The sequence below is a fragment of the Sander vitreus genome, chromosome 6 (genome assembly GCF_031162955.1).
Source record: "Sander vitreus isolate 19-12246 chromosome 6, sanVit1, whole genome shotgun sequence".
Classification (NCBI taxonomy): domain Eukaryota; kingdom Metazoa; phylum Chordata; class Actinopteri; order Perciformes; family Percidae; genus Sander; species Sander vitreus.
In genome coordinates this window covers 15,088,017-15,108,626 of record NC_135860.1, presented here as the reverse complement: position 1 = coordinate 15,108,626, position 20,610 = coordinate 15,088,017, and the positions used below count along the sequence as shown (strand labels likewise).

The 20,610-nt window shown below is 41.4% G+C and overlaps 2 protein-coding genes across 2 annotated transcripts; both read right to left on the bottom strand.

Annotated features, from left to right (window-relative positions):
- Positions 1-5,140: 5,140 nt before the first annotated feature.
- rad54b (RAD54 homolog B) lies at positions 5,141-19,666 on the bottom strand. The gene is made up of 16 exons (XM_078252993.1): positions 19,560-19,666; positions 18,492-18,670; positions 18,167-18,362; positions 11,911-12,144; positions 11,200-11,499; positions 10,471-10,633; positions 10,114-10,339; positions 9,397-9,483; positions 9,191-9,311; positions 8,967-9,106; positions 7,811-8,101; positions 7,534-7,697; positions 7,117-7,378; positions 6,020-6,086; positions 5,728-5,925; positions 5,141-5,629 (listed from the first exon to the last, which is right to left on the bottom strand). Exons 2-16 carry the CDS (start codon positions 18,636-18,638, stop codon positions 5,409-5,411), a joined length of 2,817 nt encoding a protein of 938 aa, XP_078109119.1. The 5' UTR covers positions 18,639-18,670; positions 19,560-19,666; the 3' UTR covers positions 5,141-5,408.
- LOC144519675 (fibrinogen silencer-binding protein-like) lies at positions 12,478-17,903 on the bottom strand. The gene is made up of 2 exons (XM_078252994.1): positions 14,725-17,903; positions 12,478-14,102 (listed from the first exon to the last, which is right to left on the bottom strand). The coding sequence occupies exons 1-2, from the start codon at positions 15,126-15,128 to the stop codon at positions 13,547-13,549; spliced, it is 960 nt and encodes a 319-aa protein (XP_078109120.1). The 5' UTR covers positions 15,129-17,903; the 3' UTR covers positions 12,478-13,546.
- Positions 19,667-20,610: the final 944 nt, after the last annotated feature.

Below are 20,610 nucleotides of genomic sequence, written 5' to 3'. Positions count from 1 at the left end.
TGATTCATCAAACAACAGAAAATGAAAAATGCCACACATTCCCCACTTAGAGCTTCTTAATTAAAACACTGCTGCGTTTCTTCGTCTAATATGACAGTAAACAGAAATATCTTTAGATATGGTCGAACTTGCAAGCAATTTGATGCTATCGCCTTGGGCTTTGAGCATTTTTTGTTATTTTTATAGACGTATTATTTGTATAGACATTTTATAGACCAAACAATGAATTCATAAAATAACCTGCAGTTTATTTGATATTAATAATAGTCTTTAGTTGTAGCCTAATTTCAATGTCAATACAAGATAGAAAGAATCTGCATCTCCCATCTGCTCAAATTAGAGGCTGATTTAGTTTATATTTTAATTATTCAATAATGAATGTCTCTTAAGAATTACATTTTATAAATGGAGTTGTGTGCAGGTGCCAATGTGAGTAACTGATCCAAATCTCTGCTGCTACCTGTCTAACCTGACGGATGATTAACGGACATGCTAGATTACAACTTGGGCCAATAAAATAAGCATAAATTATTCCCAAATCCTATTTGCTTTAATCTTGAACTCTACCTTGACATACAGCTAAAACACATTACAGTTTTTCTCAATTGCTTAAACACTATCCGTCGCTTGGATGAATCATTTCAACACTTTCAACATGCGCTTTTTAGCAGAAAGGTTAAAAGAATAAAAGTGATTCAAGCCACAACTTCCAGGAGCATTTCCAACACATAATCGCAGACATATTTTTCTCTCATTAGCATCAACACTAAAGTGAATGAAGGAGTGTCAGACAAACGTAAAGTGAAAGTTACAAGATGTGGCTCAAAACTGATAACAGGATTTCCTGAATAAAAGCATTGAGAAGAGGCTTAGCATGTAAGCCTGAGATCCATTGCCAGCAGCACCAGCCTATTGTAAATGGGTTGGAAACCACCAGTTGGTATTTTGTGAATGATCCATCTAGCAACTGACACAAATGTCCAGAGAGACCCTACATCACATCACATACTCTCTCAACTCGTAAACATCAGATTTTCATCTGCCAAAGCACTTTGTCTGTGAGAGAAAGAGCGGCCGAGAGCAGGGAGAGTTATTACAGTAATTGTGGGATTATGCTGCTTTTTTCGGCTGTTGTTTTTCAGGACTTCAGTATCGGGTTGTGGCCTCATCTGTGGGTCCTGCTGCTGTGTATTACAGAGCTGATCTGATTTGCCTGACAGATGATTGGGCGACATTAAATCCTTGTTAAGTGCTGGAGCAGGATCAGGAGGAGGGGGGGTTGTGCTCAGGCTGACTGCAGACTGGCGAGGTCATGGCGATGGGCGACTATAGATGGGAGCTGAGCGTCAAGTGACCTCTTTCTTCCACTTAATGTAAAACATACTCGGTCTCATAAGGTCAGTCAGACAGTTGAGATATAGGCAGAGCTTCCAGTGAGTTTGAAAACAAGTCACTTGAAAAGAGACCCCACTGCTGAAACAATGTTGGGTCGGTTCTGTGGTACAAATCGTTGCCATTAGGCCAGAGAAAATAATTTAGTCAATACACTGCACTCAAAGTCCAGCTATACAGGACACAGTCCATCTGGCCAACAGTTATTAAGTTAATTAAAATGCACTGCAAAGCAAGATGCTGCTTTTTGACTTGGCAGTCTGTAAAAAGGAGGTTTATATTTTTGCCTCACAATCATTCATTCAATTCATGAGCAGCCAGAAGTCAGTGTACCGGAGGAGTTTTAGTGTGAGGGGCAAATTCTGAAAGAAGACAAGGCTGTTGTAGGTTGAGAAGAAGCATGTTTTTTGCCTGGAGGTTTTAGCTGCAGTGACCTCATTTCAGATTTCTTTCACTTCTTTTGGTTGAAATGTGGACCAAAGAGGTAATTACACATTCAAAGCATTGAGGGTCCATTTTAACAGCGCAATTGCTAAGACTATTGTAGCGCAAGGTCAGGGAGGACAAATCCAATACTATGGATATACACAACCTACATTCTGCATTCACTTCATCAGAGTATATTTTGAAAATTTTTAATTATTACTTTTAAGGCTCGTAGGGGGTTAGCTCCAAGGTACATAGATGACCTCCTGACCCCATATGAGCCCGAATGCAACCTGAGATCGTCTGGCAGGTCATTCCTCCGGGCCTCACTTGAGGAATGAACTGCCGGTGGAGATCAGGGATGCTAACACATTGTCTTGTTTTGAGTCACTTTTGAAAACTCACTATACAAGACTTTATCTTTTCTTGTCATATTTGTCATCATATTTTAATAACTGTTTACTTTGTAACTGGTTTTGAAAAGTGTTTTACAAATTAAGGTACTATTATTATTACATTACTTCTGGTTTAATGCATACGTGCTATAGTTTCGGATTTGTATTTTTGATATACATTTTTTATAAATGTATCTGCTGGTTTTATGTGTAACATTGTTTATTTACTTTATTCAGCGTTCTGTAGTTGATGCACATTTCAGGCAATAGATTGCACACATTGTTGACCAATTTCTCAACTGGTGATAACAGACCAGGCCACATGTCTTTTCTCTGTGCAATTATGCAATTCTCACCAGCATACCAACACCAAGCCTTACTCTGCCTCATCTACATAAAAAAATATTAAAAGGAAAGTGAAAAGTACACCGCCTTTCCTTGCTCAACCTAGTGCTGCAACTAACAACTAATCTTTCATAACTGATTAGGAATAATTTCATTAGGATTATATCTAGAATAATTGATTACTCATTTGGTCTATACAACATGCAAAGAAGAGCCCAAGGTGATGTCTCCAAATTGTTTTCTTTTGTTCGACCAACAGAACAAAACCCGAAGATATTTAGTGTACTGTGAACATTAAAAAACAAACAAGTTCCAACATTTGAGAAGCTGGAACCATTAAACAGATGTCGAAGTAGTGAGATAAAAAGAAACTAAATAAAGGGGAAACAATCTTAGACGGTGTGTGGTCTTTGTCAACACAAAGACGTGAAATGATCATGTGTACCTCAAACATTATACTTCAAACCAATTTGAAATGTCTCATCTTATTTTGGATAAGCACTTACTACTTTAACTTACAACATTTTCTGGCATATATGCCCTCTATCTCTAAACCTCTATAAACTCTATAAGACAGCAGCACAGAAGAGGAAATTAATAATTAAGTGAGTGACGCAGAATATCATAAGTACAGTGATTAATATCACTCATCTCATCTGAAGGGAGAACAGTCCAGCAAACTGAGCCTGAACTTGTATTTTAAAAAGGACAGTGAGCCGGCTTACCATGTTGACATGAAAACCACTATGCTGCTGAGGATAACTGAACTATTTGTCACTAATAAATATCACGTGTATGCGGTCTGGTGCCTTCAACCTTGGAGACGACATCTTGAAGCCCTAATGTAGAAAAACAGCAGGGCTGCTCAAGGCCTGTGAAGTACAGACTGCCAGTCGTGCACCAGTATCTAAATATCTCCTGCAGAAACACGTGCAGCTTAAGCATCAATGATTCTAGGGCTGATGTTAAATGGCATATGAGAATTGTGACCTCAGTGTGGGTAAATACCAGAATCAGATAAAAGATTTGGTTGGCCATTTGGTCTCTACAATACATTCAGATCTTCCACAGAACTCCTGGGATCCCAGGGAATACACTTCCAATCTGTGATACAGTCTCTCCATCAAAACAACTGTATCTCTTTCTCCTCTTCCAGCAGTGGAAAGTCATTCATTCAATCCATACGCCAGGTCTTTGGGCTGTTTGGCTAGAACACACAGCTTAATAGAGGGATTGGCAATGTGGCCAGCAACGGCTAGTAAGAGCTTTACACAGATAGACAGACAAATTCCACCTCTTACACACACCAGCACATGGCCTCTGAGACTGTTGGAGGAGTGATTTGGATCAATATTACACTTGGACGAGTGACACTCGTCACTCACCCACGTGTCCAACACCAAAATGCTGAATGCGAAAGCTCAGAAACAACAAACAATGCCCAAGTCAACTGACAGTTGCTATGCCACCTCTGGTTTCTGTCTAAGACTTGCACAAATCTGTTTCCTTGTCTGGATTTTGTTTACAGTCCATTTTAAGACATGCTAGTGGCATGGCTCGATGGAAATGTCTGTCTGTCTGTCTGACCTCAACAACTATTGGAACTGCTAACATGGCTGTAAGCTGTAACTGATTAGCCTCTGGAGGCCTGCATTGAAATCCACAGTGCCTCAACAGACTTCATAAGAAATAAATGTTATATGTAAACTTTGAATTCTGGTATTGGACTGGCACCAACAGTTTTAATTCACACTGTGGCCACAAAGAAACAGCAGATGTCTGCATAATCACCATGCTGCCTCCAGCACGCCACACAAACTGACAGCCTGCAGAGCTACAATTGTCAAATGCATAAAAGGTAAAGCTGAACAACCCAGAGACCCATTTATTACACAACAAAGTTGCTTAACAATCACGTAGAGTGGCGAGCATCTAAATAAACAATAATTACCCTGTTTATGTATAGACGCTTTGTATTGGAGTTCAGTCAATCTGACAGACCTGAGCGCAAATCATGTTAATTCAGGGCTCGCATGCACATGCAACTACATAACTCCCACGCAGCAGTTTTGTGTTGAAAAGCCTAAACAGACCAGTGTTATCTAAAATAACAGACTGAATAGATCAGCCTATGTTCCACATGGAAAAGAAAATGCTGGCACTTCAACAAGAAGTGGACACTATATCAGATAAACTGTGACATTATAGTACAACAATTCAGGTTAAAGACTTTTTTGCCCTTTATTCTTCAGATGATTCAGCTCCGGATAACATACTCACTGCACAGACAGCCGTGAATAGATTATTTTCAATGGATGGTTGTATACACATTCTCTCCATACCACCCAAGGTCTGTGTCACCTAAACATGTCTCGGTACAACATAAATCCTCTAATTTACACAGTAGATGTTACTCTAGATGGACACAGGAGCACCTTACTTATATTCTTATCTACAGTATGTGGATATAAAACATGCCTGGCACACAAACACTTCCAATCTGCCTCATTCAAACATGCACCAAAAATGCTCTGCATTCTCCAGAAAGAAATGTTCAACTCCTTAAAAGCCTACTACACACATTTATTTTGAAATTCATTTATTTGATGAATTTAACAGTACATTTCTTTGAATAAATAAAGAAAACATTAAAGACAAGACACAGAATCTCACAAATGTCACTTATTGCTGTTTTTGGCAGCACTGTTGAGTGTTTAGTCATATGTTGTAACCAGGCTGCGTGTGTGTGTGTGTGTGTGTGTGTGTGTGTGTGTGTGTGTGAGTGTGTGTGTGAGAGTGTGTGAGAGAGAGAGAGAGAGTCATCTAGAGTGTAATCTAGTTTGTGGTTGTTTACAGAGCTGTGTGAGACATGGTGGTCTGAAAGGCGAAGGTGATGTGGTTTCGTGAGTGATCGAGGTAAGGATCTGAGAAGGTGTGTGTGTCACCAGAGAAATGTCTCCACTGCATCAGCTCGGACATGCTGAGATGCTTCTGCTGCGCCCCTCCACGGTCACCTTGACGACCTAGCTGGCACGGCCTTTCAGGAACCTGCTCGTCTTCCTCTACGACAGCTAAGGATAAAGAAAAAAAAGCGAGTTAACAAGTCTCAGTAAAGTCAAATACTGGCGTCAGTGTGTCAGTGTGTATGGGGCGTCGCCGATGTGCCCACCCTGGACTGAGCCGTCCATGCTGCAGCTGCAGTTCAGCAGGTCGTGTGTTAGAGAGAGCGTGTCTGTCAGGCTAAAAAGATCTCGCAGTTCACTGGTGGAGAAGCTGGTGTGCTCCGCCCTTTTGCCCAGGTCAACCACTGTCCCAGAAAGCCCCTGTTTGGACACCTGTCTCTGAAATATACGCTCCTCAATAGTGCCTGCAAAACAAGTAACACATACCCAGATTCACATCAGTCTGGTTCATGATATGCTAACCATTCTGGCTCCTTGAGTGTGTTTGTGTTTTCTGACCTGCAGTGAGAAGACGATAGATGTGCACTGTCTTCTTCTGTCCATCTCTCCACACTCGAGCCATGGCCTGGACACAGTGGAGAGGGAGAAGTTGCAGGGGCGAATTACACAAATGTGCACAGCACCATCTGGTGGATATGTATGTGTGAAAGAGTCTGAGGGTGCTTTCACACCTGTTGTTCAGTTCATTTGGTCCACACAAAGGGAAAAAAAGATCCACGATTCATCTTCACACTGACTTTTTCTATACAAACCCAGAGCTGTAAGCATTAAGTCACATGTACTGACAGGTAACTCATTCATTGAACAGTTCTGGTGATGTCATCCTATGTCATTGGTTGGACCAAAGTGGTGAAATCAACAGCAAGTCAGCTTGCAATCAGCAAGTCATGGAGCACTTTATGTGTATATTTATGTTCTCTGGTGCCAAAAAGAGCTACAAAAAAAACTGCTTATGAGCATTATTTGTCAAGACTGCAACTCAACGTTTTTCTATATAGTGACAATCAGGTCGAAAATGGACATAAAAGCCGAGTTTTTTTACGATAATATTACCGGGTTGGGGTGCGACTTTTTAATGAGGAACTGCCAAAAAAGAAACGGTGTAGACCCAAGCACAACACACCTGATTAACTCCTTTTCTCTTTCTGATTGAATATCCCCCCACTAACAAGGTGAACCCGTATACATGTCACTATGGTTACCAAATGATTTGCATACATATATATGTTGCTTATACATATCATTTAAAAGATTGCTTCATTAATAGGTGATTTAATAGTAGTTTAGCTTTAGAATTCATGGTCAAATCTCAACATCTGTGATTAACAAACTGCACCACATCTCGATTGGAAGTGTACCCAGACCCTCCTTTTCTATGTATGCTTTTTTAGTGCAAACCACATCTTGATTGACAGATTTCACACTTGCCCAAACTAAATGAACCTCATGCACAAACGCACCAGTTCGTTTGACCCAAACCAGATAGGTTAGGTGTGAAAGCACCCCGAATGTGCGTGTGTAGAAGAAGAGACCAAAAACAAAGAAAACAGTGTTACAGACTTTAAACTTTCCAGGAATCTCTGAGTGTGTCTTACCTGAATGTCATTGGCAGGGTTCCAGTCAATATCATACAGCACCAGGTGGGAAGCACCCACCAGATTAAGCCCCACACCACCTGCTTTGGAGCTTAGCAGAAACAAGAAGTCCTGGGAGTAGGGACTGTTAAAAGCGTCAACCAGACGCTGTCTCTGGCTGGTGGGGGTTTGTCCGTCAAGTCGGCAGAAGGTGTAGCCCACGTGTACACACAAGTCCTGGAGCAAGTCAAGTGTCTGAGTATAGTTGGACACTATGACCACCCTGCAGAGGCACACATATTTTGTCAGTATATAGACACACACACACACACACACACACACACACACACACACACACACACACACACACACACACACACACACACACACACACACACACACACACACACACACACACACACACACACACACACACACCTGTCTGAAGGGCTGAGTTGTCTGATAGAGGTTAGCAAGTCCGACAGAACCAGAAGTTTTCCAGAGTCAGCGGCGTTGAATCTACCTGAAGAGTAGGATTCTGGGAAGAGCTCAACCAGGCCCTCATATAAAGAGTTCTCCACTGAACCACAGTCTGCTTTTTCCTTAAAAAAAAACACAACACAGTAATCAGTTAGGACTAGTAGTAAATCTCTAAATCAATCAAATAAGATCTCAATATCTTTCACTCCAACTACCAACTAACAACGAACTTAACCTTGGCAGTGCCATGGAGCAGACCGGGGTGGTTACAGAGCTTCTTCAGTGCAGTGATGCAGGCCAGGTGTGTGTGTGTTTGTGTGGAGCCCTGAAGGCAGGCTCTGAAGACTCTGTGGCAGAGGAGATGCTTGTAAAGCTCTCGCTGGAGAGGGGATGGGTTGCAGAACAACGTCCAGTCGAGACGCGGAGGCAGGTAGCGGTTGATGATCTCCTGTGTCCGTCTCAGGATGAACATGCCAGTCAGACGAGAGAGCTCTGCTGCCCGCTCCTCTCCCAAAACTCTCTCCTCCTGTTGGCAGAGGCAGATATGAGATCAGGTTTAATGCCAGACATAGTTGTTGATTAGTTACTACATAAAAAAGGAAGACGGATTCTTCAAAACCCCTGCCCAGAAAAGGCATCAAGGCGTTGGAACAAATTGTTGGAGGTTACGTGGTTCAAATGTAGCTAACCATTATCATTTATTTTGGGATGGCTCAAAAATTACATCATACTGGCGTGAAATTCATAAGGGTCTGGAAACTGCATTTCAAATTTCACCATTCCATTTGATGTTCTAACAATATATTTGGGCACTATAGCATTGAATATTCAATCTAAGGCGGACAAGTATTTAATAAGAATATTACTTATAGGAAGGAAGAAAGCCCTGACTAGGATTTGGCTCCAACATGATGCTCCAACATTAGACAATTGGTTAAAATTATTCATGAAATTTACATTATGGAGAGACTAACATTTTCTATAAAAATGCTATCAGAAAAATGTAAGTGATTGTGGTCAAAATGGGTCAGGTATATCAGCCCATGGAGACCAGACCTGCTTTAATTACCTTGCTACATTGCCATTTAACTGAACTACTGAGGAGACTCTGTTATGTAGTAGATTTACATGAATAAATGAGTGTGTGACATATTTTGTTCAGATGTTTATAGTTAATTAAGGTAAAATGAAAGGGAAAACAATAGATGCAAGGAAAGCTTTTTTGAGTCATGGCTTGATGCAATTGTCTGAGTGATACTGTATCATTATGTACTCAGTGTTTCTACATGTGAAGGATTGTATGCACTTAATTGTCTTTTGAATCTTGAACTATGTATGACATCCCTGATAAAAAGAAAAAGGAAAAGCAACAGGTGCAGAGGTTGTATTACCTCTGTGCAGGAGGGCTGTCTGGAGTGTAGAATCGGCTCCTCATATACTTTCCTATATGCAGTGGATGACCCGAGAATCCCCGGGTTAACAAAGTCTATAATAGCATAGAACTCCTGCAGGTCGTTCTGTACTGGGGTGCCTTCAAAACACAGACAATTTATTATAAAACCTACAAGAAGTTGTAGTTACTCAGTCAGAGAGTCCTCAAAGATATCCTCTGTACCTGTTAGTATGACTCTGCGATTACAACTCAGGCTGCTGATGGCTGAGGATGTTTTGATGCTGCTGTTCTTTAACCTGTGGCCCTCGTCGCAAATTATAAGACCAAACTCCACTTTCTGTACCTGAAAGTACAAGAAAATAATTCAACAACGAAACAAAAAGATGATATAAGCAGATGTATTCTACTGAGACACAAGGTGAACATACCTGCTCCAGGCAGCGCAGCAGCATTTCATAACTGATCACAAGAACGCTGTGCAGAGGGGATGACACAAACTGCTCTATCCTGTGGTCCTATACGTATGTCAACAAAGTATGTATATTAATGACTTAATACATGTTGGATTAAGGAACATTAGTGAATCTGATACTTTAACAAAGTTATAAAGTGTTTTACAAAAAGGCATTAGACCAGGAAAAGTCCTTGATCCGCTTTGAGTTAGTAAGATATACGCGAAAGTAGAAGAAAAACAGAACGCAACAAAATACAAAACAATTAAAGGATAGGCAGGTTTAAAATAATTATTATTAGTTTGTATTTATTTCTGCCATCGTGCTGCTTGAGCTCCTTGTAAATTCAAAAGAAAGAATTTCCCCTTCTCTCCTGTTACGACCATCTCACAGGCCACAACAAAATAGGGAGATGCACAGTCAATATTATATAAAAATAATAATGCAAACAGGACGGCGATGAGGTGTGGTTGTCAGTATCACTGATGCATGAGAGTGTATGGATGCAATGAAGAATGTAAGGTGCATGTTGTCAGTGGCTAACAAAGGAAATAACTAAACAGAATGAACTTATGATGGTGCACGGTCAAAAGGACTGCTGAACCCTGAACCACCTCAGCCACAAACCTGCAAGTTCACAAGACAGACCACGGTATGCATGCACAACACACTCAGGGCTGTCACACTCCTCACCTGATCCAAAGTGAAAATGCTGATCCTCTCACGGCCCAGCCACTTGTTAAACTCTGCACCCCAGTTGTGCACCAGGCTGCCTGGAGTGACCACAAGGACACGCTTAGCAACTGGCTTCCCACCGTAAGGACCTTGTTTAAGCAACGTCCAGGACAGTGCCACGCTCTGCAGGGTCTTCCCCAGACCCATCTCGTCAGCCAGGATAGCCCCATAGCGACCCACAGCTCTAAAGCACAGACACATACGATCGATTAGAAATCCTAATAATGGCTGTGACTACTTTCTGCTATGAGGCTAAAACAGATTCATGTCTTTAAACAGCATTTGACAAGATGTTACGGGACCAAGCTCCATTACCTCAAGCCCATGACGCACTCATAGAGAAAGAGCAGACCGTCTCTCTGGTGCGGTCGCAGCTGAGCAGTCAGGTACGGGTCAACAACAACATCAACCACAGGAAGCCCCGACTTGTTATTAGACCACTGGTGGTTAGCAGAAGGACGAGGCATCACCAGTGCACCTGCAAAAACAATTCAGACACCCTGAGTATGTATCTACATAGTCTATATCCACGACGTTCCACTTCCGGGATTATTCCGTTGCTGACGGAAATTCTGCCGGATGTCCCTCTTTTGGCCAGATGTCCGTTTCCTTCCGATTTCTTTGTGTTGGAATTTTAAACTCTGGTGGATTTGTGAGGTTAACTGCTCCTCAGATCTCTGCAGGGTGAATCCAGACAGCTAGCTAGACTATCTGTCCAATCTGAGTTTTCTGCTGCATGACTAAAACAACCTTTGAACGTACACATGTTCCACCAAAACAAGTTCCTTCCCGAGGCTATTTTGCAGCGGCACCGTGGCTATGCCGCCCGTGACGATTGTGATTGGTTTAAAGAAATGCCAATAAACCAAAGCACGTTTTTCCCCCATCCCAGAATGCTATGTGGACTAGCTAGACTCTCCTAAGCGGTGCTGTGGAGGACGGCCTGGCAAAGCGAGACTAGTATCTACACAATGTTTGTATATGAAAAAAATGGGAGAAGTCAAGCCTTCCAACAAACCAAAAGACGCGAAAAAGTGTCAACACCTGGAGCCAGTGGGTCATGACGAGGTCTGCAGGTTTGTTCCTCCTCTGGTTTGGATCCTGAACGATCTGCTCTGCCCAACAGTGTTGGGGAACAGAAAGGTTTGGATGTCAAGCGACGACAGGGAGGTGGAGCTGACTTTGTGCGTGGCTCCTCTTTCTCTACCTGGACCTCTTGGAAACAACGTCCCCTGGCGAAGTCCTCAGCAGAAATGACCCCCATCACCTCCACCTCCTTCCCTCCGACCATCAGGCTCTCTCCCTCGGACAGGGAGGCCAGCTCGGACACCTTGTAGCCACTTCCTACACACAAATATGCACAAGCATACCCAGTAAACTCATGACAGTGTATATTGGGAGAAAGTATCTCAATGAGTTTGAAATGTTCGCTTATGTCAGTGTTCACAGCTTGTTTCCGTTGCCCCCAAGTGGCCAAATAATCAGTTGTTGCAGGTTTAAGACAAACATTGAAACACCAAAATTATTACATATGCAACAGAGCACAATTTATATCTGAGGAGGCACAGTCTTGATACTTCGATACTTCATATTTCCTAGCAGAAAACTTGGAATTAAATTACAATTTAAAGTGACTTATGTTAAAGATTTGCTTAACTGTCACAGGCAACAAAAGCTGCAATCACACTGCTCCTTCTCCCAAAAGACTAAAGCATGACAATAAGTTAAATACTAATTGGGGTGTCTCTGACTCACCCTTTCCAATGTCCTTGCTCTCCATATCTTTCAGTGTGGCTGTGCGTCCTCTTGTAACCAGGACCGCATCGCCCTCCCAGCGCTTGTGTTTCTTCTTACTGGCTTTACACCACATCACACTGAAGTAACGCACTCCATCCTGACTGCAGCCAGAGTCTGAGCCTGCAGCTCCAGAAACACAGACTGACCCCACACAAGGCTGAGGGGTTTGAGAAGACCAGGACCCATTCACTCCTGTAAAACAAAGACATACAACATAGTGAAAAACCAATAGAAATATCTAAGCTACAACTCCCCAGCAGATGTCCCTGTTGCACAAGGTCTACAAAGCATACTAAACCTTCATACCAAAGATGATAGCCCCCCTCATACATGCACATGCCTGAAAGCTACTCATGCCATGTTAGAATGAAAAGTGGTCAGTTAAACTCTTGGTCATCATGGGTTGCTTTGCTTTTAAAGTTGGTTACAATGATAAAGATATGTAAAGACAACCCAATTAAGAAAAAATCATTAGAGCAGATGTCTGTTTAACAAGTAATAAACACAAAACCAGTTGCATATTAACCTTACTTTTTTAATAGAAACAAGTGAACATATAGACAAAGTGTAAAAGAAAGTGACACGTTACAATGTTACAATACAATCAATGTTGTAGTCACACACATTAAATAACAATAACATTGCAAAACCAATTCCATACCTCCCTTCTTTTGATCACTTAACTGGCCATCAATTCAGCAAACAGAGTTTTTGACTTGAAAAGATTTCTTTCACTTTCATGTAAATTCAGCAACTCTCAGAACAGGATTTGTCATCAGTAGCATCTTGTATGTAAGGCCTTCGGCAGTTTAACTTGTGCTTTAATCCTGGGTATATGAACACTTTTCTCAGTTCTAAAAAAGTGTTTGTTTGGAGTTCCACTTCTTCATTACTAACTTACAGAATTTAAAAAAAGGCCCCTAGTTTGGTTACCTAAAAGTGCTACGAGGAAATGCCTTTTTAGTTAGTTTTTTTTTTTTTTTTTAAACAGATGTCCAATTAAGTGGAAATTTTCTTTAAGAAGAACGGACAGAGTGCTAAACAACCCCCCTGATAGGATCTGGGAAGAGTCTTACACTTGTGACACACCAGCATATTATTATTACAGTAAATGCTGTTCCCATAATTTTTCTAACAAAATCATAAACATTACATTAAAATTCACAGATACATATTGTTGGCAGATCTAGGCAGGAAAAGCACCATCATGGTACGATCCATTCTACTAATATTCCCTTCCAAAACCTGGACTTTCACATTTATTTAACCTATTTTGGCCTTTCACTGTGTTTGTAATGTGAGCATTTACAAGTTGTGTTGCCGCTTGTGTCAATAACTGCAATAATAATGATGATGATACATTTTTAACACTGACAAGCATAAACACAGTCTGATGGCAACACAAGTCAGCCTATCCTGCAATATGCAAACAGGCTTTCAGTGTCTTTACGAGGCACTATGTTTCCAAAAGAAATTCAAGTTCTGAAACAGCTCTCAAACATGATGTAACTGATGAGTGTGATTGCTCTTCAGCTTTTCTCCTCAGAGCCTCTCCCTTTCTAACACTGGACACCGACGTGCGTGTTCATGCTCGTTATAGAGGAATTGGCAGTCCGTGTCTCAGTCGAGCAGCCTTTAGTTTCTCCACTTTGATCTTGGCTCTCAGAAGTTCTTCCTCCAGGTCCTGTTTCCTCTTCAGCCCCTCCCTCTTCTCTTCTAGGTACATGGCAACCTTCCTGTGATTGGCTAACACCATCTCATGCTCCTCTTTGGCTAGATGTAGAGGGCGAAACCTTTCGGGCTCGTGGTGAGGGTAGATGTCGTTTGGGTAGAGGTCGTGGCCTAAGGGCAGCGGCGAGTTGGAAAGGGGAATATTAACGGAGGAAGGGACAGGGGACAGGGATGCTTCGTAATCATGGACGCTGCCCAAGTCCTGCTCCCCCTCCCGCTCCTGGTCTCCGTCCAGCCCTGGCTCTGTGCGTGTGGAGAGGATGGGGAGGTCTGGCGGTGGTTTAACATCCTCTTCAGGGTTCAGCTGGACCACCTCATGTGGGATACTTGGGACAGCTGCTGAGTAATCCTGGAGTCCAGCCAGAGAGGAGCTGCTGCCAGGATGTTCGACAGGAGAGTTGTGCTTGCTGTATATTAATCTACAAATGGAATGAAGGATAAATATAAGTCAGAGTGGAGTGCTTAAACAGTGTTTATTGAGTGTCTACATCTTGTTTATGGTAGGTGTGTGAAGACATCTGTTGGTAATAACACACACTAAATTAATTAATCAATCAAAGGATCAGTTGGCTAATGAGGAGACTAAAGGAAAATGCTGGATACAGCCTCAGAGAATATACATATATATACACATATGATTTCCTTGCTGTTTTAACATAGTTATGCATTAATATTAATTACTTAATTAATTTACAATAGGTATTCACCAAAAAACCTGACTACGATTTACCTGAAACTAATTAGGCAGATTAATCAACATGAAAACAAGAGTTGAGTATTTTCCATGTGAATGTACGTGAACAAAAGAACAAACTACTAAAGAGTAGTTTGCTGCCAAAAAATAACAGCAGGATATACTGCATTTTCCTGATAAGTCTGATCATGTACAGAGACTGTGTAATCTTATTGGGCTCTGGAGCTGTGAGTTCAGCCCCTCCCTTCCTCCTCTTGAATCGGTATTGTGATTACATACTGTTAATGATGTATGTGCTTGCTAAACTCTCACCAGGTCTGTATTAAAACGGGTATATCACACTGTACCTGCGCAGTGCGTCCTTTTCATGGATGGGCACATGGTGAAACAGGTGAGGGATCATCTCCATAATTCTCAGGGTTGGCTCGGAGATACTTGCTCTGTACTCTGGCTGGGCGTGTCTCCGCTGCATCACTTCCTGCTTGGCTGACTCCTTCAGCCTCTTGTAGAGGGTCCTGAGGCCTTGAGCGGTGCGATGGGGTCTGTCCCCTCCCAAAGCATTGTACTGCTCAGCCACAGTGTCCCAGCACTTGTTCTTGTCCACGATGACCGCATGTTTGTTGGTGTGCTCCTCCAGGATGCGGATGTGAGGACGGACCAGCTTCAACAGGTCTAGCTTCTCAGAGAGGGTAAAGTTGGAGGATCGAGCTTTACCCACCATACTGGACAAAAACACAGAGCTGGATGCCATTTTATAGCATAGCGGACTCACACAGACCAAGTCAGGCCTATGGCTGTCACCGTTCAGTAACCACGCTCAATACTAAGGCTCCTCACTCTTCCCACCTATCTTGTTTTGTCTCTGCGGCTGGCTTCTCTTGGTCCACGGTAATAAAGCTAACACTGGTCTTACTCCCATATATTTCTCATTTTCCTTCAATTCTTCTTCTTAATTGTCTAACATGTGCATAGAATCATACACTACTCCTAGGTTCCCTCTCAGCCACGTTGCACAACAAAAACAGGCTGTGCTGCACACAATAAGAATCAGGCTTAACTAGGCCAGCCTCGTTTAGGCCCCCGCCTACCGCGGAGGGCTTTGGATGAATTCCTCCCAGCTTAGGCTGACGTAGCTAAGCCGCTTAAGCCCAGCCCGACCTACTTACAGCTCGGTCTCTCTAAACCCCAAACCAAGCACAGCAGCACAGAGCACAGCACAGCCTCTACATTATAACACACGGACGGTAGCAGCGGCTCTATGCCCTGCACATATGTGGAAAACAGTCTTTACAGAGTTTGTGACAGGTTATTATTAGGGTTCAGGGGTTTATTTTTCAAAATAGAGTGAGCTTTGATATAGCGCTGGTTTAACTAACTGAATGGAGGAGGGGTTTTGCGAGCACGCTGCCCGACAATGCGCGTGCCCGTTTATATCCATGTAATACCGTCTACAGTGAATAAATAAAATAAATCAGAAATACGAATTAATATGATTAAAACATGCCCAGTGTGCGTGTGGAAACCGTACCGAGGCAAACGCAGAGAGTGAGCCGCGTGTGAAAACAGCGGCACTAGTTGCTCTTGCAGGAGCAGGGAGCGGTGGCTCACTGATCCTGAGCACAGTCCTAATCTGCCCGGCGCTGCCGCTGCACTACCCCGCTCATTTGCATAATGCTGGACCTGCTGTCACTCAGCCCGCCTGGTTTAACAACCATCACCAGTGTGTGTGTGTGTGTGTGTGTGTGTGTGTGTGTGTGTGTGTGTGTGTGTGTGTGTGTTGTTATTATTAGCCACAGAGACGAGACAGTCGGGGCACTGCGGAAGAGAGCGCTGTCACTTAAGGCGGCGTCACACGGTTTTTCATGTAGAAACTGGTAAAAAAATAAAATAAAAAAATAGGAAACGCACCACCCGAAGAACATGAGGGATACGTAACTGGAGCACAACTGTGCAAAATTACTTGCACGCCAGATCATAATTATCGTGTAGTCAAATCAAGTGAAAGCATCGATCCTGTGTTGTTGTGACGGTGTAGGTGTGAGAGTAAAATCAACATAGAGAAAACTGGGCGAGGGTTTTGTGTTTAAGCTTACGGGGGTTGTGTTGAGTTAAAGCAGACTACCTACTGAAGGCAACTGAATCATGAAGAGTCACTTCATGCATAACCTAATAAAAATATTTGCAGCCAAATATTCTACCTGTGCAGGGAGAAATTCAGTGATAGGTGTTTCACAATAATTGGCATCTGAACCGTAGATGCCGGGAGAGTATTCAACATGTTTCCAGAATTTTGATCATTTGATATTATTGTCCATCAGTGAACTTGATAAAACTAGTGTCAGCTAATATACATGTAGACTATTTGTGAATCTAATTCTCACATCTTTGAATCTGTTATTTAACCCAGGAGAGCAGTGATTCACAGGTTTCCAGACAGCCTGTTTACGGTCTTTATTGTTGTTTAGCAGACAATGTCAAGAAGGTGGTCACTACAAGGTGCATTGAAGTACTACAAGTACAATATGGGGGCCCTGATGGATGGATGGACGGATGGATAGAAAGATAGATACTTTTTTAAGTTATTACTAAAGACTACACCAACTGCATGATGAATTTAGTATAGCAACAAAAAACTGAGCAAACATATATTATATGTATCATGTCAAAGCTGCTAGAACTCTTTGACATTTTCTCCTATTACACAGTGATAGATAGAATACTTACATCTTATAAACATCACAGGGAAGAGATACAGTGGAAATCAAATATTTTAATTACCCTGGATTATATTGTATATTAAGGTATTTTGACTTGAGCATTTTAATTTGTTGTTAATAACCTAAATAAAGAAAATATGTAATAAAACAATAAATATATGTACAGAAATATAATATATAAACAGTGAGAAATATAAGGGACTAAATTAGACCTAATTGGAATTGGCCCTGGTCTTGATTGCTCTAATTAAGCACCTGTCTTACAGTTGATGCTGTCTTTCCGTGAGTTCAGTTTCCCAGTTGGTGACGCATTGTTGACATCGATCGTAGTCGTCCATTGGTTTCAACAGAGTAACTTAAATTAGTTATAAAAGTTGTGTGCTATTGCCAGTAACAAGTAAACCAAGTCAAGTCAAGTAGGCGCTCGCATAAGAAAACAGCAGCAAATCTTTGTTATTGTGGCCTCCATGTTTTCACACACCTGATGCTCTAGGCTACGGCCAACAGTTGGTGGCAGTCATGCAACAAGTTGTTATACCAAACGCCAATATAACAGAAGAACACACATAGACAGTGAAGCACATGAACGCTGGCAGTCAGAAAAACAACGTAATCACGAGTGCGGTCCCTGATATTCCCAGGTGGCATGAACGGACCATTTTTAACAAACAAGCTTAATTGGTTGATTTTTTCAGCCTGCATTTAAGTAGGTCTCTCGTTAAGATCTCAAAGCCAGTCAGTATCAACAGGATATGAGTATAAATATGTGTTCCCCTCACTCTCACCCACTGTACTTCATACAACCATGCAACATTCTGGCACATATAAATGTGATTAAGAAATGATCATGTCATGGGTAATTTTGTTTATATATATATATATATATATATATATATATATATATATATATATATATATATATATATCCTTTCCTTCATGTGGATATTTGCATGAAAAAATTTGTTGGGGCGAAACGTTTTTGGGTCGAAAAAATAGGTTTTGTTGCACAATCTCCACATGACTATTGTGCCCATACCAGATACTGTCCCAGCCACAAATCTTTGTATTTTACCTGCTGGTCTGTTGTCTTCTGTGTACTCATCCGAGCCAGTGTTAGCATGTTCTCTTTCAGCCTCATTTTCCTTACTTTCTGCTGCACTAAGAACACGAGCCAGAGCCCTTGACAAGGCTGGAGCAGGCTGGGCAGCTTTGGGCTGGACATCATACTCCGTTTTACTCGGAGCTGGTGCTGCTAGACTTTTCTTTACCTGCAGGATAAGAAGAAGAGAAAAGAGAATGCATAAGGAAGTTTAAAACAACGTTGGAGGATAAACGAAGATAAAGGGAATCAAAAGGATACTGAGAGATCATACTGTTAAATGTTGTGAATAATTTACCTTTTCCAGTGCATTGCCTAAACCAAGTTTAGGGGAAAGGGGCTTGGATTCAGGCACAAGACATGAAGTAGATGCTCCAGGTGGCATAAACCGGGGCTTTTTTACAGCATTGCCCAAGAGCTGGCTGGGAGCTCCTGAGCGTCGCATTCTGCTACTGGCAACCCCCACTAATCAATATCCTAAAGACAGAAGAAAAAATATCAACACAATAGTTAATACTGGCAACTAATTAGGTCACATTCAGCATATTAGCAAGTAAATTAACTCGGTGGACCAGAAACTTTTCTGTTTATGATTCATCCCCACCTAACTCAATGTCTTCTCTACTAACGTTAGTTCAGTGTTAGTGCCTTGATGCAATTGTCCACAACAGGAAGAAGGTTTAGTTACCACCACTATGGTGTATGCATTTAGACCAGTTTAGACACGAGAGTAGACATTATAATACTTAATAATAAACTAATTAATTAAAGCTTTGATACACAAGTAAAAAAGGTCTTAGTTGCATCTTAACAAATAACGTTAATGTAACTATGTTAGCTCTATGAAGACACCACTTTGGCTCTGGCAGCGTGTGTTTCTTGGACATGTCACGTTAACATTTTATTAGGCTATAACATTAGTGACATTAATCATTGCAGCTCCAGCGACGACGAATTAACATTCGTTTCTTTAAAAATAATCTGACAACGTGAACTGGGAACATAACGCGTCATTTCAATAATACGACCCATTCAATCCCAATCTTCTCATATATTGATCATCATGTTGACAATCATCTAGCTAATCGCGTTTTCTCCCCCTTTCAACTTAAGTTAAGTTAACTGCCGTTACGCCTGGTTAACTAGAAATTATTAACACATCAACAAGTTCTAGCTAGCTAGCTAGCTACATTAACCCATTGGTAGACAACGTTATGGTTATATGCATCTATGACATTAACCTGTTGCATCACTGTGACATGTTAGCAAGCTAGCTAACGTTAACTCGCTAGCGACAAACATGTTGCTGCCCCGGTTTAAACTCTGCTGTAATGCCATGCTTGATAACGTGTGATAACATACATACCCGGACGAACTAAAAGTTCGATGATAACATTTAAAATCTCAAAATGTCAATTCCAGAAAAGATAAATTCGTCTTGTCTTTTCTTCCTCTATAATCTGTTCGGGTTCTCCCGCTGAATGATTGGAAGAAGGTGATTGGTTAAAACCCGACAGGGAGCGTGGTCAAAACGAGTGGGGTGCGTTTGATTTCTTATGTCGCAGTAGTTCACTTTTCACATCCCCATTGAATTCCCGCAACCCGTCATTCCCTGAGTTATAAATCGAGCACACCTACTACCTTCATGAGCTGACCTCACTTCACCCCTTTAATACGTTCTCTCTATGCTTTAACAAAGATCCTACCGCCTCTGGCCTTAATAACATCAGGAGGAGAATACAATCATGAGAACATCTAGACGTTGGTGAGTTTATTAGATATGATACTTATGATTACTATATTATACTAATATTATTTATATATACTGTATATTATTCATTTTATACTAAAGTATGTTTTGTCTTGTTCTCATTAACTGCTTTGTAATTGTTATGAAAAAAAGTCTGGGTGCAAAGTAACTAAATACATATAGCCTACTTAAGTACTGTACTCGGAGGTACTTGTACTTTATTAGTACTGAATTTATGCATTTAATTTCTGAGGAAAACATTGCACACTTTCTGCACTACATTTATTTGACAGATATAATAGCCTACTTTAAAGAATAAACATTTACAATGAGCATATAAACAAAAAAAACAATTTTACTTGTAATGGAGTATATTTATTGTGTGGTATTGCTCTTTTTTTAAAGGATCTGAATACTTTTCCCACCACTGAGTCTAACAGAAATGGAAGTCCATAAAGGGACTGGGATGAGTCCAGGGGTTTGCGTTGCACTTTGATTTTTGTGGTCTGACAGTATGTGTCATCTGACGTTGTGTAGTCTGTAATCCAATCAGGGAGAGAGAGAGAGTGTAATCCATGTTAATCCCACATCCAGAGAGCGAGAGAGTAACCTAGGATAGGGTGGGTCATTAAGAGAGACAGAAACAGTTGAAAGACGGGTGTAATCT

Excerpts from the sequence above, each read along its gene's own strand:
- rad54b (XM_078252993.1), bottom strand. The coding sequence starts at position 18,638 with ATGCGACGCTCAGGAGCTCCCAGCCAGCTCTTGGGCAATGCTGTAAAA. Across the intron at positions 9,484-10,113 it reads GCATTTTCACTTTGGATCAG|GACCACAGGATAGAGCAGTT; the intron begins GTGAGGAGTGTG and ends ACATACGTATAG. Across the intron at positions 8,102-8,966 it reads GACAGCCCTCCTGCACAGAG|GAGGAGAGAGTTTTGGGAGA; the intron begins GTAATACAACCT and ends CTCTGCCAACAG.
- LOC144519675 (XM_078252994.1), bottom strand. The coding sequence starts at position 15,128 with ATGGCATCCAGCTCTGTGTTTTTGTCCAGTATGGTGGGTAAAGCTCGA. Across the intron at positions 14,103-14,724 it reads GAAAAGGACGCACTGCGCAG|ATTAATATACAGCAAGCACA; the intron begins GTACAGTGTGAT and ends TTCCATTTGTAG.